At 43.7% G+C, this 15,916-nt stretch overlaps 1 protein-coding gene across 2 annotated transcripts in view; it reads left to right on the forward strand.

Annotated features, from left to right (window-relative positions):
* Positions 1-2,956, forward strand: part of LOC119961926 (glutamate decarboxylase 1) — a 94,827-nt gene extending 91,871 nt beyond the window's left edge. For both annotated transcript variants that reach the window (XM_038789481.1, XM_038789482.1), the window contains exon 17: positions 1,287-2,956. In XM_038789481.1, the coding sequence (XP_038645409.1) occupies positions 1,287-1,460 (174 nt within the window). In that variant the 3' untranslated portion in view covers positions 1,461-2,956. The remainder of the gene's footprint in view (positions 1-1,286) is intronic.
* Positions 2,957-15,916: the final 12,960 nt, after the last annotated feature.

Here is a 15,916-nt window from a genome sequence, read left to right on the forward strand (position 1 = left end):
GAGAATTGACGCCATTGGCACTGGAGTGGTTGGCACGGCGCCAGTCACGCCGCCAATTCTTGGGCCGCCATGGGCCGAGCGGCAGTTGTGGAAATGCCGAGTACAGCTGGCGCTGTCCATACATGCTGTCAGCTGGTGGGAACCTAGCGTTGAAGGGTCAGGTGACAACCTGTGGGGGGGAGGGAGGCCTCCGATGGCCCGCGATTGGGACCCACTGATTGGTGGACCGGGCTCTCTGTCTCCCGGCCTCCTTTGTTCCGCGCCGCCACCTGTACTCCTGCACCATGTTGGGTCGGGGCCGGAGCAGAAATTGCGCCGGTGGGACTGCGCATGCGCGGGTTCGAGCCGGACCCACTGCGCATGCGCGCATCCCCCGGCACCCATTCCACGGTCGGATCAGTAGCTAGAGCAGCGTGAACCTGTGGGGGCCAGAATTGCTGATCCTGGGGCCATGTTAACACCGTTGAGACACGCGACGGCGTTTCCGACGGCGTCAACACTTAGCCTCAGGATCAGAGAATCCCGCCCCATACTGGCGAGCTGATTCCTATGCCAGAAAACAGGACCAGGGGGAGGGGCACGTAAAATCTCACCCAAAGATCTCACATTTGTGTAACATTGGGCTGGCTGGATTTTCCATGCCCCCTACGCAGTATTTCATTGTGGTGGAAGCGTCCTGCCATTGGCTGGCAGTGTGATCTTCTGGTCCTGCTGTTGTCAGTGGGGTTTCCCATTGAATGCATCCAGCTCCCCCCCCCCCCCCCCCCCCCCCCCCCAACAACGCTTCTGAAAAATGGTGCGCCGTCGGCAGTACCGGAAGACACGGCCCTGGGATGCAATTTTCCGCCAGCGGCATTTTCTGCTCCAGCCGAAATCAATGGACTTTGAATGGCTCGCCCCATATTCCAGCCCTATCCCCTCCATGACGGAGCCCTGAAATTTAGCCCTTTACATTCCATATGATGTACAGCTCGAGGATAAAGTGAATGGTTTGATTTTGTGGTGCAGAAGAAGTTTAACTATTAATGTCTTTCACCAGAGACAGCAAAAATAGTTTGTATATCAGTAATGAATTATTTGAAAGATTAAATTAAAATCTGAACAAAATTCATGACACTGCCTACAAATGCAGTGAAATAAATATCCTTCCTTACTTTTAGCTTTGTGTTTTTCATCCCCTTTGGAATAATTCAGCAAATATCGGTGGATAGTCTTTTGTGGATAACCTCTCTTGTACACTTCGCCATGAGAACTTTAAGATGAATTATCTCCTTTTTTTGTATCAGATTGCACCAAAAATAAAAGCACAAATGATGGAATGCGGCACTACAATGGTTGGTTATCAACCTCAAGGTGATAAAGCGAACTTCTTCCGTATGGTCATCTCAAACCCAGCTGCTACAAAATCTGACATCGACTTCCTTATTGACGAGATAGAACGACTGGGGCAGGATTTGTAATTGGTTAAATTAGTTTGGTTTACCACTACCAACAATGTTTTCTCCCAAAACTGGTTATGGTGTACAACGAATGTGTTTTGTTTAACGATCTGTGCAACACATTGCAGTACTGTCAGGCAATCTGTAAACCCATTCTTTAGCCAGTGAGTATTTATTAGAACTAATTATTTAAGAGATACAAAATCTAAATACATATTGTACTTACAAGTGAGCTTCAGCATGTATGTTCCTTTGGAAGAGCTCAGCAATCTATGAACTGTGAGTACTGTGGACAATGTGCAGTGATTTTAACCCATAGAGGTAAATGTAACTCTATCATTGTAGACTTACTTAGACTGTGCAGAAACCTTTCTCGTAGCTACACTGTGTATCGGTGCTTTTTGTCACAATGTAAAATTATGGAGTGTGAGCACCACATTTTATTCTAGGTACATTGCCCCCTTAGTTGTGATTCTGGGGTAAAAGTTGCATAATTACTGTAACAGATATAACTAAATGTCTTTCTAGAAAAGTATTAATTTTGTGTAGATTGTGTATATTAATGTTAACTGATTTTTGTGAAAAGAAATAAATGTAATAGTTTTACAGTAACAGGACTGTTTAAAAATGTAGGTATATAACAAAATATTTGCTTATTTATATCCAGAAATCTACTGTCTTACAGAGTTGTCTAGTATTTTCTTCGATTTGTATGTACTGTATCTTTATTTATATATCAAAGGAGTTCTAAATGATGTTTATGGTATTTTAGTGTATATGTGAGCCAAAGAATACATCAAAATAATCGTGGCAATAGTATTTCTATTTAGTCTGGACTATTATGCAGCCTTTAATGTGACAAGTGAAATATATTGCTGCACTTATTGAACAGTACGTGTCTGTAAACCAAGATAATACATCAACATTAAAGCAGCCTTCACTGGATTTTCCTGGAATTTCAGATATGATAACTAGATACATTAACTACATACAGTTAGTCTGTTTAGCATAGAGATTTTTTAGGACAGACATCCAAATACTGGAAACGTGCTTGAAGTAGTAGTTCCACAAAGACCTACAAAAATCACCCAGGGAAAAAAAGAGGATACTGCAGCATTAAAAAGCCTTGTCCTTAATCTGAGTTTTGTGAGTTGGATGGGACCAGCAGGACCTATTACCGTTGAGCCCAATTTTAGCAACTTACCGAGCTCAAAAGTTTGGATTTGTACAAATAGAGTGTAATTCACTCTATTATTTCCAAAAGAGTTGAGCCAAGCAACTTGAAATCTTGGTGATTTCAATCTGGATCTAAATTTCATCAGGCTTGGGCTGGTTTGGGTTGATCAATATCTGAGAGCTGAACTGGAGCTAGTTTACTTGTTCCTAAGAGCTAACATTTTGAATTCAAAAGCTGATACATGTGTTTTTTGAAACAGTGTTATCTGTGTACAATGAAACTTCTCTCTACCTGTGGTGTAGAATAAAAAAATAAAGTGGGAAAACATTGTCAGATATTACTACAGCAGATTCGGTATTTTATTCTGTTTCGCAGTACTTTCTTGCAAAACCGGTTTACCTTTCGGAAATGTTAGTCTTTTTGCAACGTTCTCTGTGAATTTAACACGTTGTTTCGCTTTTACAACCATAAAAAATAAAAAGGAAGTCAAAAGACTTTTTGTACCCCCAAATTGTTGGAAGAACACTGAGGTGACAATTTTAAATCTGTTGGAATAGTTTTCAAATACTGACACTATCAATTTCAACCCATAAATTTGGATGTCAGGTTAGGTTTACAGTGACATATTCAGAGAAATTAACTTAAAGGATAATTGTAACGCTTTATTGGTTTTGTGTTGAATCACAGCAACCTGTTTTGTTGCAGTTCAGCAGAAAGAATATTACAATATTCTATAAAATTATGTATTGCAAGTATCCTGCAGCTATATCTGTAACCATGTTATGGTATACAACATAGTATACAATATTAATACCATATGGCCAGTGGCGGACTGGGTCTAAAAATATTGGTTGCCAGGAGACAAAGGGGGCCCACCCACAACTACAATGCTATCACTTAATTTTCATAACGAATAAATAAAATTTTCAAAAAATACATATGGAAAAAAGGGTACAATTAAAATTTTTGTGGAAAAAATGTGTATTTCTTAGTAATTACAGTGTACATATACTGTACATATTACTGGCAGTAGATACCAAATGTAAATACAGAATGTTATAATTGAATTTTTTATTTCTTTTTTTTAATTTTAAGTAATTGGTTGATATTTTTAAATAGTTTACTGCACAATTTACACATTAACAGATAGTTTAAAAGCACAATAGAGCATTGCATGCAATCCACTATATTAAGAGCAATCGTTCGTGTTCGCTAGATGATTGTGCGAATCTGCCAATAATTGCTTCTGCATCCAATTCATCTAACAATTCCTTTTCAATGGATAGCAACATGTATGATTCCAAATTCTCCTCAGACAGCGAATTTCTTAACCTTGTCTTTATGATCTTTAGCTTTGAAAATGTCCTCTCACATTGGACTTGAGTAACTGATAGTGTGCAAATGACTTTATAAAGCTCATAAAGGTTATCATATGCCTTGTCATGAAGTCTGTTGGATGCCAGAATTTTTAGTACACACGATGGGCAAGTGCTGCAAATTTTACAATTGGTGCAACTGGAATCCATATTCTCACCATCATTAAGCAATAACTTTAATACATCAAAGTTTGAAGCAAATGAAAACAATTCCAATATCACTTGATCTTTGCTGATTTGTGGTAACAGCTTAATAATACCTTCTAATGCTTCATCTTCAAGGCCCTTCTCTGCAATAGTTTTAAACTTTGCTGGGTCCAAGCAGGACAAATCTTTATACAACTGTTTGTGTTGTACAAAGCGTGATTCTAGTGACTGGACAATGCGATCCATTATTAGGTTAAACACATTTACTCGAAAGTCAGCTAGAGAATTTCAGGAATTTCTTTCATCATCAATAAGCTCATCTGCCATTCTTTTCTTCTTCCTCTGCCTCTTAACTGGCAATGCTGTTTCCAATGCATCAATTTCCAATGTTTGATTTTCATCCATATTCATCTGTGAAATCCTGTCATTACATTTATTTACAAATTCCAAAGCCTTGCTGTGTATGTTATCAAATGTTCTTGTCTGTTCCTTCAACTTTGTTGTAACTGAATCTACCAAACTCCATGCAGTAAACATATCTAAACCACTTGTCTGTAGATAACTTGATAACGGGGTTGTAGTTTCAAATATATGCAAGTAAGTAAATGCTGTCAATATGGTTTCAAACTTAAGAAGACTTTGGAGTAAAACATTTGCTTCATGTTTTGTTTTTGCATCAAACTTTTCTGAATCTTGTATCATTGATAAGTATGTCAATAGATTTACGAAAGTACTGGCAGCGGCATCATCAAAACGTCCAAATATAGTTGTTGCTGCATTGGATTTTCCTGACCATCTGGTGTCACCAATTAACTTTAATCGTTTCATTTTTTCTTGTCCTAGATGTTTTCCAACAACTTCTATCCATACAGCCATTCTCTTGTATGATGCTTTCACAAAAGTTGCTATATTCTGGAGCAAATTGAAAAAAGAAACTGCAGGCACACAACATTTTGTTGTTTCAGTTATCACCAAATTCAAGACATGGGCATAGCACCATATATGAACATGTTGATCAGCCACATCAGCAATTTTACTTTGTAAACCATTATACTGGCCATGGTAGCTTGCAGCGCCATCTGTGCTATCAGATAAACATTTTTGGGGGTCAATTTTAAGATGCTGTAATGTTTCAATCAATAGATCAAAACGTCCCTGTCCTGTACCATCAGTACTTGTCACAACTGAAAGTAGTCGCTCACAGATAATACCTTTAAGCACATACCAAATAATAATGCTAAACTGATCGATGGATGAATTATCTTGTGTTGAATCAACCTGAATAGAATAATATTTTGCTTGAGAAACTTCATGACTAATTCTTTCTTGTATCATATTCTTCATAATTTTGATTAACATGTTTATAGTTGATTTACTCAGGTATGTAACAAGTCCACCACGGCCTTTACTTTGAGCCTTTCCTTGTTGCTCTAATCGTTTGATTCTTTGTTTAGATTTGTTTTGCACTGCAGAAACGGGAGCTGCCATAATGGGGTCATATTTTGCCATCAACTGCAGTGTAGCTAAAAAATTGCCATGATTCAGAACCTCATTATCTAGAGTGTAGGCCGATTCATTTCTGTGACCTCGAAAAGGAAGTGCTTGCTTGCCTAACATCTTTATGATGTCTATAATCCTCATGACAATACTTCTCTGCTTCAAGACTTCTTCTTTCCTTTTAATTAGTGATGCTGCAAAAAATGTATCTAAGGTGCCATCATTAACCACACTGATATATTGCTGAGCATTTCTGACATGTGTTGTTGTCGATTCATGTAAAGTCAAGCTCTGGCTAATACGCCTGTAGTCACTAAAACCACGTACAAAGGGTGATGGATTACAAGTGTTGGGAAACTCAAAGGCTAAGCAGTATGAACAATATAAGCATCTATTTTCTTTGTTATATGTTAGCCATTTTCTTGGGACTGAGTCATTCATAATTTTCCTCTCATACAAACGAGCATCAAATGGCAGATCATCAAGTGGCTGAAGTGGATGTTCAGGAAAAAACAGTTTTAGCTTTGCTCGTGATGGATATTGGAAGATTCCAGTAATTGATCTTTCATTTTCTTGCGTAGGTTCATTTACAGGATGTGCTTCAGAAACCAAGTCATTTATGCTTGAAGGGATATCTGATTCCCTGTCACTAGTTGAAGCTATGTGTTCAGATGTTGCAACTACAGGCAGTACAGATACCGGAACAAGGAAGCCAGAAGAAATATTGGGCCTGGGTTGATTAGTAATGGATGCACTTGTATTTGTCTCTACATTCAAAGTAGCTCTTCTCTGTTCTTGTAACTCGCATGTCATTGCATCACCACCATGAGCATTGCTTCTTGCTTCTTGATTATTTGTTGCAGAACTGGATATTGATGTGGATTGTGCTTGTGGTATTATAAACTCTGTAATAGGCCTGCACCGCTTGGCTGATTCCTTCCTTTCTGCTTCTTTTTGTTCTTTGCGGTTTAGTGACCCAGATTTATGCTTTTTCTTTTCCATGCTGGTAGGGGTAATATTCCTGAAATAAAAACTTAATTAAAAATAGCCCACATTGGGAAAAATGAATATCGATGATTGCAAAAATAACTTGAAGGAACGCCTACTTGATAAAAAATAACCCCTACTTGATAAAAAATATAAAATAACTTACTTACACTTCAACAGGCTATGTTCATTAGTCAATATTACTGTGGCCTATGCAGCTTCAGAAGAGGAGACAATCCACTGTCCAGTGTTCACACCAGCAACCAACTGAGACAACTGTTGAAACTTAGAAGTTTGGTCCGACTATAGTAAGACATTAAGAATGGTCCCACGACCAAAGTTAACATGTCCAGTTTGATACCAGTGTAGTGTTACAAGTCGCAACCCTTTGAGTGTACCGATCATGGCTTATCACTTCAATATCTTTGACCTCATGATTCACGGTCAAAGGTACCGCTTCTCCTTTTTGGTAACCTCACGACCCTATGTACTGCTTGATATCCTTTCAAGTTGCCGCCCATCTCAAATCACGAACTGTAACTTTATCTTTAAATTCACATACTCTTGCTGAAAACGTGGATTTCCAACTCTGTCCGACCCGGGTGAACCAGCTCCCCCCCCCCCCCCCCCCACCCTCCACTCCTTTTCACATCCGTTTAACACTGCTTCGTTCCTTCATACACTGAGTGATTATTTGTTTGTTTCTTTATTGCATTTTTATTTGGTATTACTCTTTTTAAAAACAATTATATTTTATTAAGTTAGAATACAAATCTCAGGAAAGAAGTTGGAGATTTATTTATCTAATTAATTATAATTTTTAAGGGCCTTCAGAGATTCACGGGCCCCTTCTTGGCTCTCCGGGCCCCGGACCGATGTACCAGCTGAACTAAGACTACTGCTTGAGATCCTTTGAAGTTGCCGACCATCTCAAATCACGAATTGTAACTTTATCTTTAAATTCACACACTCTTGCTGAAAACATGGAATTTCCTTAATTATGCCTGACCCGGGCCCCCCTATTCCACATCCTTCCACTACCTCCCCTGCTTCGTTCCTTTTCATGCACTGCTTATTTGTGTCCTGTTCTCTTTTTTTCTTATTCCTTTTTATTACTAAAACAGTTGTCTGTGTTTGTTTCTTTATTGCATTTTTATTTGATATAGGGGGCCCACTTCATCAGGGGCCCACTTGCCATCGGGCAAGCTGACACCCTGGCCAGTCCGCCACTGCATATGGCCTAAAGTTATGTCCCAATTCTGACACCAGTCCTGTGCTCTAAAAATTTTAAAATACATTTTCACCTTTCTAAATCACTCTTCTTGTGCTATCTATAAAACATTTTTGAACATCTGATGTAAATGAGAATTTGAACAGAACTATGGAGCATTGCCTAATTTAGAGGATTTGGGAATAAATCTATTTGTATACTCGATTGCAGAAATGCTTATCTCGCCCTTCAAAATGGTTAGGTGCTTCAATACAACTTCTGCATCTAAAATATTTGGAGCTGAGACTTATGTACATTTAGACAAGTATTCTCTCTTGGCATTTTATTTTAGATCCTAATACCATAAAATAATTTTTAATTCATAACTGCAGTAGGCTGCACAGATCATGAGTTACCTTTGGCCAGAATGAATCTGTGAAAACAATGGGCAGAATTCGCCGTCAGCCGACGCCAAAATCGGGAAAGGCAATTGGGCCGAAATCACAGTGGGCGCCGATTTGACACCAAATCACAATTCTCTGTCGCCACGACAGTGGCGCGACTGGATTCAGGAAAGGAAATACAGTAAACACTGTTTGCATGTCATTAGCAGGCCTGTAGTGCCACCCCCACCTCGTCCGGCATTCGCTCAGGACCAGGACTGCCCCCCCCCCGAGGACTGGCACTGCCCCGCTCGAGTGTCCGTCCCCACCAATCAGACAGCGCAGCGGTCCCACAGGCCTAGCATTGCCCCCGAGGACTGGCACTGCTACCCACAGGACCAGCACTGCCCCCCACATGAGTGTCCACTCCCTCCAACCGTGCGGCGCTGCCTCAGGACCAGTACTGCCTCCCACATGAGTGCATGCCCCACTCCCTCCCTGTGGCGGAGGTCCCCTCGGGAATTTTGTTTGAGAGCTCGGAGGCCACTCAGCGAAGCTCACTGATCGGTACCATGGCCTTGAACCGTATGATCCACGGCACTGAAATCGGGCTTTGCGAATGGCGAGCGCGGGGGGTAGAAGACCTCCCTGGTTCGGTGCCAGACACGGACTGACAGAAAATCGTGCGCAAGTTGCCCCAGGGCGTGGCACTTGTCGCAACTTAATTGGTGTCTACTTTCCTGGCCTTATGGGCCCTAACACTATGTCTAGGTGAATTTCCTGAAAGTACATCAGGAGTGGAGGCGACCTGCTGTGATTCTCGCTCTGTGACCTGGGTCTCCTTTGTTGGGCGTCTTCGGGGCACCCAAGCCTGGATGGACCTGCTGTTGCTCGTGTATTGCAGATGGTGTAGTGCTGCCCTGTTCTGCCCACTGCCCACCAGATGCACCAGGGACAGGAGGGGGGTGGAGTGGGGGGGGGGAGGTAGAGTCCGAGGTGCTGAAGTGTTCTGGCACCTCCCCTGCATGGGTCAACGGCACAGGTCCCGTCACATCCTCCTCTCTCGGGGTGCCCGGTGGCCCCGGGCTACTCCATGGGACGGGGTTGTGAGCAGAGCGAAGTCCAAAAGCACCCCGCCACATAGCGCTGCCAGTCCTGGAGGCCCCATGCTGTTTCGACTAGGAAGCACAGGGAGTGGACCATCTCCATCTAGTACTGTGCCACATCATGCTGTGACTGTGCCACCACCTTCTGGCCTGTACCATATCAGCCAGTGACTGTGCCATCTCCCTCTGGGACTGGGCCACCTCCCTCGGCATCTGTGTCACATCAGTCAGCACCTGGGCAATGCCGCCCGACGCTCTCAGCCATGGCCTGCTGTGACTGGGCCATGTTCAGGAGGGCTGCTGCAAAGTCCAGGTGGCTCTGGCACATGGCTGCCTGTGAACCGGCAACCCTGTCCTGGGCCTCAGCCAGCGTCTGCCTGCACAGATTGTCTCAGGCCTTGGACATGCTGATCCATAGTCAAAACCCTCATTCCCAAGGCCTCCACTGTGGATATCATCTGTGCAGTGTTGGCTGGCACCACCTCCTGCTCCTGCAGGCGGTTGGGCTCCTCCACCCGTGCTTGCAGGTACTGGCTGCTTGCTGCCAACCCCTCATGCAGTACCTGTTTCTGCGACAGCATCTCCACAATCATAAATACATAGATACATCACAGAATCTACAGTGCAGAAGAAGGCCATTCGGCCAATGGAGTCTGCAACGTCCCTTGTAAAGAGCACCCCATTTAAGCCCGCACTTCCAATCTATCCCCGTAACCCCACCTAACATTTTTTTGAACACAAAGAGCAATTTTAGCATGGTCAATCCACCTAACCTGCACATCTTTGGACTGTGGGAGGAAACCGGAGCACCCGGAGGAAACCTGGGGAAAACGTGCAGACTCCGCACAGACAGTGACCCAAGCCGGGAATCGAACCTGGGACCCTGTGAAGCAACCGTGCTAACCATTGTTCTACTGTGCTTCCCACATTGAAGATACGAGCAGGAGGAGGCCTTTTGGCTCTTTGAGCCTGCTCCACCATTTATCATCATCATGGCTGATCATCCAACTCAATAGCCTAATCCTGCTTTCTCCCCATAGCCTTTTATCCCATTCACCCCAAATGCCAGTCCAGGGGTCGGCCTGCCCTCCGACTGTCCTCCCCCCTTGGGGGTTCCTACCTCCACCTGCTGTACTGGGACATTTGTGTGGTGCGCACCAGATAGTGTCCTCGGAATCTCACCTGACCCTATTCAGTGACCGTTGAGGGGCTAGATCACAGCGCCATGTGGAACATAATCGATTCTAATGAGAAATGGTGCGGGTTTCGACCAGGTCTGTCATTGACACTCAGGAGGCTGACAAGTTGCAGTCGGATATACACATACACTCCCCACACACACTCATTCCAGCCAATGAGATGGCACTGGTTGTGCTGGAGGGCGCCCATACAGCTGATGGGTTGGGTCGGCTGGGGCCAGAGGGTACCAACGGGGGGGTGGCCTGGGGCGACACCCATATGACCTGTGGCTTTCCATTCGAGCACAGTGGCCAGTCAGTGGCGTTCGCAGCTGCATGGCTGCCTTGCAGACCCCGGCAATAGTGCTCCGTGCCCGTCCACCCCAGTCTCACAGCTTACCTCCTGGCCACCCCACGCAACTCCCACCCGGCCCTGGCAGAAGGCCTCCGACCAGCGGCACAACTGTCAGCAAACTATGACAATGTTGGACACTTTCCGTACCCTCTCGCTCTCTCAGCAGCCACCGTGCTTGTTTCACGATTTTTAAAAGCAAAAGTGAACGGGGCCGACGAATGATATGTTAACGGTGTTTACTGTACATGTGGAGTGGAACAGATTGACGCTGCTTTCGAGGCACAGGAGAATTGCGATTTGCCGTGAAATCGGCACCCGCCACAATTTCGGAGTCAAAGCCGATTCTCTGCCCAATTGCACTTCCCAATTCCTGCATCAACCGAAGCAGAATCCCGGCCCGTGTTTTAATTTATTGGAATATAAAGTTCCTTTGGATAAATCAGTCTGCTTGTTCCTTGGAATGCAGCGCACAATCTTTTGAGATGAATTTGTGCATGTCACACAACCTGCAGTGCTTTTTGCTAAATGTAGAATATTTATCCTGTGCAGCTTCTGATGAAAAGTCATGTGTTTTTGTGTAGTCAAGCAAACATGTTAACAGATTTTACTCGTGTGTTGGTAGATAATGAGATAATAGTTTGTAACTGCTGACTGCACAATCGCCATAGCTTCATTTTTGATACCTGACAGTACTTTTCACTGAGATATGCTTCATTCATTAACATATTAAACAGACTGGCCTACAGTCATGGAAGGGAACATTCTTTATCAGCTAATTCTTACATCCTGGTTGACACAACCTATTCTTACGGACCTATTCTTTTCTGTTTAAAAATACCCTCAATTTTAAATGTAGTTATTTGAAACCATAAAAATCTATACTTTGGCACCCAATTTTGCCTTGGGGCCAGTTTGTAGCAGGTCAGCTTTGGGGATTTAAACTGCCAGGCCATATCTAAATCACTTTGTCTAACTTCCACAATTTCTGGTTGAGAAATGGCGCAGAACATCGAGCTGCACGGGTGACCACTCTTAACTCCTCCCTATCTCTGAAATGTCACAGTGCTTGTCCAATATCCAGTCCTCAATGCGCAGAAATTTCTTCCAATTAAATAATGGCAAGACTGAATCCAAAATCTTTGGTTCCCATCACAAATTCCATTCCCTGGATATCAACTCTTATCTTTCAGCCTGGAAACTGCCTGAGACTAAATCATAGGCTTTACAGAATCATAGAATTTACTGTGCTGAAGGAGGCCATTTGGCCCATCGAGTCTACACCGGCCCTTGGAAAGAGAACCCTAGTTAAGCACACACACATCCACCCTATCCCCATATCCCCACCTAACCTTTTTGGACACTAAGGTGCAATTTAGCATGGCCAAACCTGCACATCTTTGGACTGTGGGAGGAAACTGGAGCACCCAGAGAAAACCCACACAGACACAGGGAGCAAGTGCAAACTCCACAGGCTGTCACCCGAGGCCAGAATTGAACCTGGGTCCCTGAAGCTGTGAGGCAGCAGTGCTAACCATTGTGTCACCGAGCCACCCCAAACCAGACTATTTTTAGCCTTGGTGTTATATCTGACCTTGAAGTGAATTTCTAACCTCATATCCGCACCTTCATTAAGGCTGCCCATTTCCACCTCTGTAACATTGCCTGGCTCTGCTCCTGCCACCAGCTGATCAACTGCTGAAATCCATCATCCATGACTTTGTTAACTCTAGACTTGACAATTCAAATTCACTCCAGCCTGGCTTCCATATTCTATTCTCCATAAAGTTGAAGTCGTCAAAGACTTTGCTGGTCGTATCCGGACTAGTATCAAATTCTGTTTGCTCATTACTCCTGTGCTTGCTGACCTACATTGCTTTCTGGTCAAGCAACACCTCAAATTTTAAAATTTCCTTATTGTTTTCAAATCTCTCCACAGCCTTACCCATCCCTATCTTTGTAATCTCCTCCAGCCCTATAACCTTCCAAGATATCTAAACTTCTCCAATCCTGACCTCTTGAATATTTGCAATATTAAGTTGGGAACATAGGCTGTCAGGGAAGGACACAAGTGAAATGTGGAACTTGTTCAAGGAACAGGTACTGCGTGTCTTTGATATGTATGTCCCTGTCAGGCAGGGAAGAGATGGTCGAGTGAGGGAACCATGGTTGACAAGGGAGGTTGAATGTCTTGTTAAGAGGAAGAAGGAGACTTATGTAAGGCTGAGGAAACAAGGTTCAGACAGGGCGCTGGAGGGATACAAGATAGCCAGGAGGGAACTGAAGAAAGGGATTAGGAGAGCTAAGAGAGGGCATGAAAAATCTTTGGCGGGTAGGATCAAGGAAAACCCCAAGGCCTTTTATACATATGTGAGAAATATGAGAATGGCTAGAGCGAGCGTAGGTCCAATCAACGATAGTAGCAGGAGATTGTGTATTGAGTCTGAAGAGATAGGAGAGGTCTTGAACGAGTATTTTTCTTCAGTATTTACAAACGAGAGGGGCCATATTGTTGGAGAGGACAGTGTGAAACAGACTGGTAAGCTCGAGGAGATACTTGTCAGGAAGGAAGATGTGTTGGGCATTTTGAAAAACTTGAGGATAGACAAGTCCCCCGGGCCTGACGGGATATATCCAAGGATTCTATGGGAAGCAAGAAATGAAATTGCAGAGCCGTTAGCAATGATCTTTTCATCCTCACTGTCAACAGGGGTGGTATCCGGGTACACCGGGGCTGGTTTAGCTCACCAGGCTAAATCTCTGGCTTTTAAAGCAAACCAAGCAAGCCAGCAGCACGGTTCGATTCCCGTACCAGCCTCCCCGGACAGGCGCCAGAATGTGGCAACTAGGGCCTTTTCACAGTAACTTCATTGAAGCCTACTCGTGACAATAAGCGATTTTCATTTCATTTAATTTCATCAGGGGTTTGGAGAGTGGTGAATGTCGTGCCCCTGTTCAAAAAAGGGAATAGGGATAACCCTGGGAATTACAGGCCAGTTAGTCTTACTTCGGTGGTAGGCAAAGTAATGGAAAGGGTACTGAGGGATAGGATTTCTGAGCATCTGGAAAGACACTGCTTGATTAGGGATAGTCAGCACGGATCTGTGAGGGGTAGGTCTTGCCTTACAAGTCTTATTGACTTCTTTGAGGAGGTGACCAAGCATGTGGATGAAGGTAAAGCAGTGGATGTAGTGTACATGGATTTTAGTAAGGCATTTGATAAGGTTCCCCATGGTAGACTTATGCAGAAAGTAAGGAGGCATGGGATAGTGGGAAATTTGGCCAGTTGGATAATGAACTGGCTAACCGATAGAAGTCAGAGAGTGGTGGTGGATGGCAAATATTCAGCCTGGAGCCCAGTTACCAGTGGCGTACCACAGGGATCAGTTCTGGGTCCTCTAATGTTTGTGATTTTCATCAATGACTTGGATGAGGGAGTTGAAGGGTGGGTCAGTAAATTTGCAGATGATACGAAGATTGGTGGAGTTGTGGATAGTGAAGACGGCTGTTGTCGGCTGCAAAGAGATATAGATAGGATGCAGAGCTGGGCTGAGAAGTGGCAGATGGAGTTTAACCCTGACAAGTGTGAGGTTGTCCATTTTGGAAGGACAAATATGAATGCGGAATACAGGGTTAATCGTAGGGTTCTTGGCAATGTAGAGGAGCAGAGAGATCTTGGGGTCTATGTTCATAGATCTTTGAAAGTTGCCACTCAAGTGGATAGAGCTGTGAAGAAGGCTTATGGTGTGCTAGCGTTCATTAGCAGAGGGATTGAATTTAAGAGCCGTGAGATGATGATGCAGCTGTACAAAACCTTGGTAAGGCCACATTTGGAGTACTGTGTGCAGTTCTGGTCACCTCATTTTAGGAAGGATGTGGAAGCTTTGGAAAAGGTGAAAAGGAGATTTACCAGGATGTTGCCTGGAATGGAGATCAGGTCTTAAGAGGAAAAGTTGAGGGTGCTAGGCTTTTTCTCATTAGAACGGAGAAGGATGAGGGGCGACTTGAAAGAGGTTTATAAGATGATCAGGGGAATAGATAGAGTAGACAGTCTGAGACTTTTTCCCCGAATAGAACAAACCATTACAAGGGGACATAAATTTAAGGTGAATAGTGGAAGATATAGGGGGGATGTCAGAGGTAGGTTCTTTACCCAGAGAGTAGTGGGGGCATGGAATGCACTGCCTGTGGAAGTAGTTGAGTAGGAAACATTAGGGACCTTCAAGCGGCTATTGGATAGGTACATGGATTATGGTAGAATAATGTAGTGTAGATTAATGTGTTCTGAAGGGCAGCATGGTAGCATTGTGGATAGCACAATTGCTTCACAGATACAGGGTCCCAGGTTCGATTCCGGCTTGGGTTACTGTCTGTGTGGAGGCAGATGTTGTAGCCTTCGCCTCGTTGATCGCCCGAAGGCAGATCCTGTTGGGTTGGAGAGCAACCTCTCCACCCTGTTCCCTAGCGTGGCGGGGGGACCTGTTGGAATTCTTGACTCTTGAGAAGGTTAAGTTTGAACTGAAGAGAAGGATGGAGGTTTTGTACAATTCATGGGCATTATTCATTATGCACTTTCAAGAATTGGATAACATCGAACATTAGAGGGGGGTGGGGGTTGGGGGGGTTGGGAGGGTTGGGGGGGGGGGGGTACTGTATGTATTAATGGTGACTATGGGTGATTCCTGATTCCTTTTTGTTATTTGTTTATGTTAGAATGCGGGCAGTTGTTTGGGGGTTGGTGGGAGGATGGGATTGTTGTTGTTGATATGGGGATTGACATTATATTCGTTACTGCTTATTGTTTATTGTTGGTGGGTGCAAATTTGGGAGAAAATATGAAAAAGGAGAATAAAAATATTTTTTATAAAGTTCTGACACCACACAGTAAATGTTTCAGAAAGGATCAGGTCTCTGAGCAGACAATACGTGTGTTGAAAATCCTGTAATTCCTGGGATGGTTTCACGTTCTGTAGATAAATTGTTTGGATTTAGATCTAGATAAAATATAGTGGGCAGCACGGTAGCACAAGTGGCTAGCACTGTGGCTTCACAACACTAGGGTCC

The sequence above is a fragment of the Scyliorhinus canicula genome, chromosome 2 (genome assembly GCF_902713615.1).
Source record: "Scyliorhinus canicula chromosome 2, sScyCan1.1, whole genome shotgun sequence".
Classification (NCBI taxonomy): Eukaryota; Metazoa; Chordata; class Chondrichthyes; order Carcharhiniformes; family Scyliorhinidae; genus Scyliorhinus; species Scyliorhinus canicula.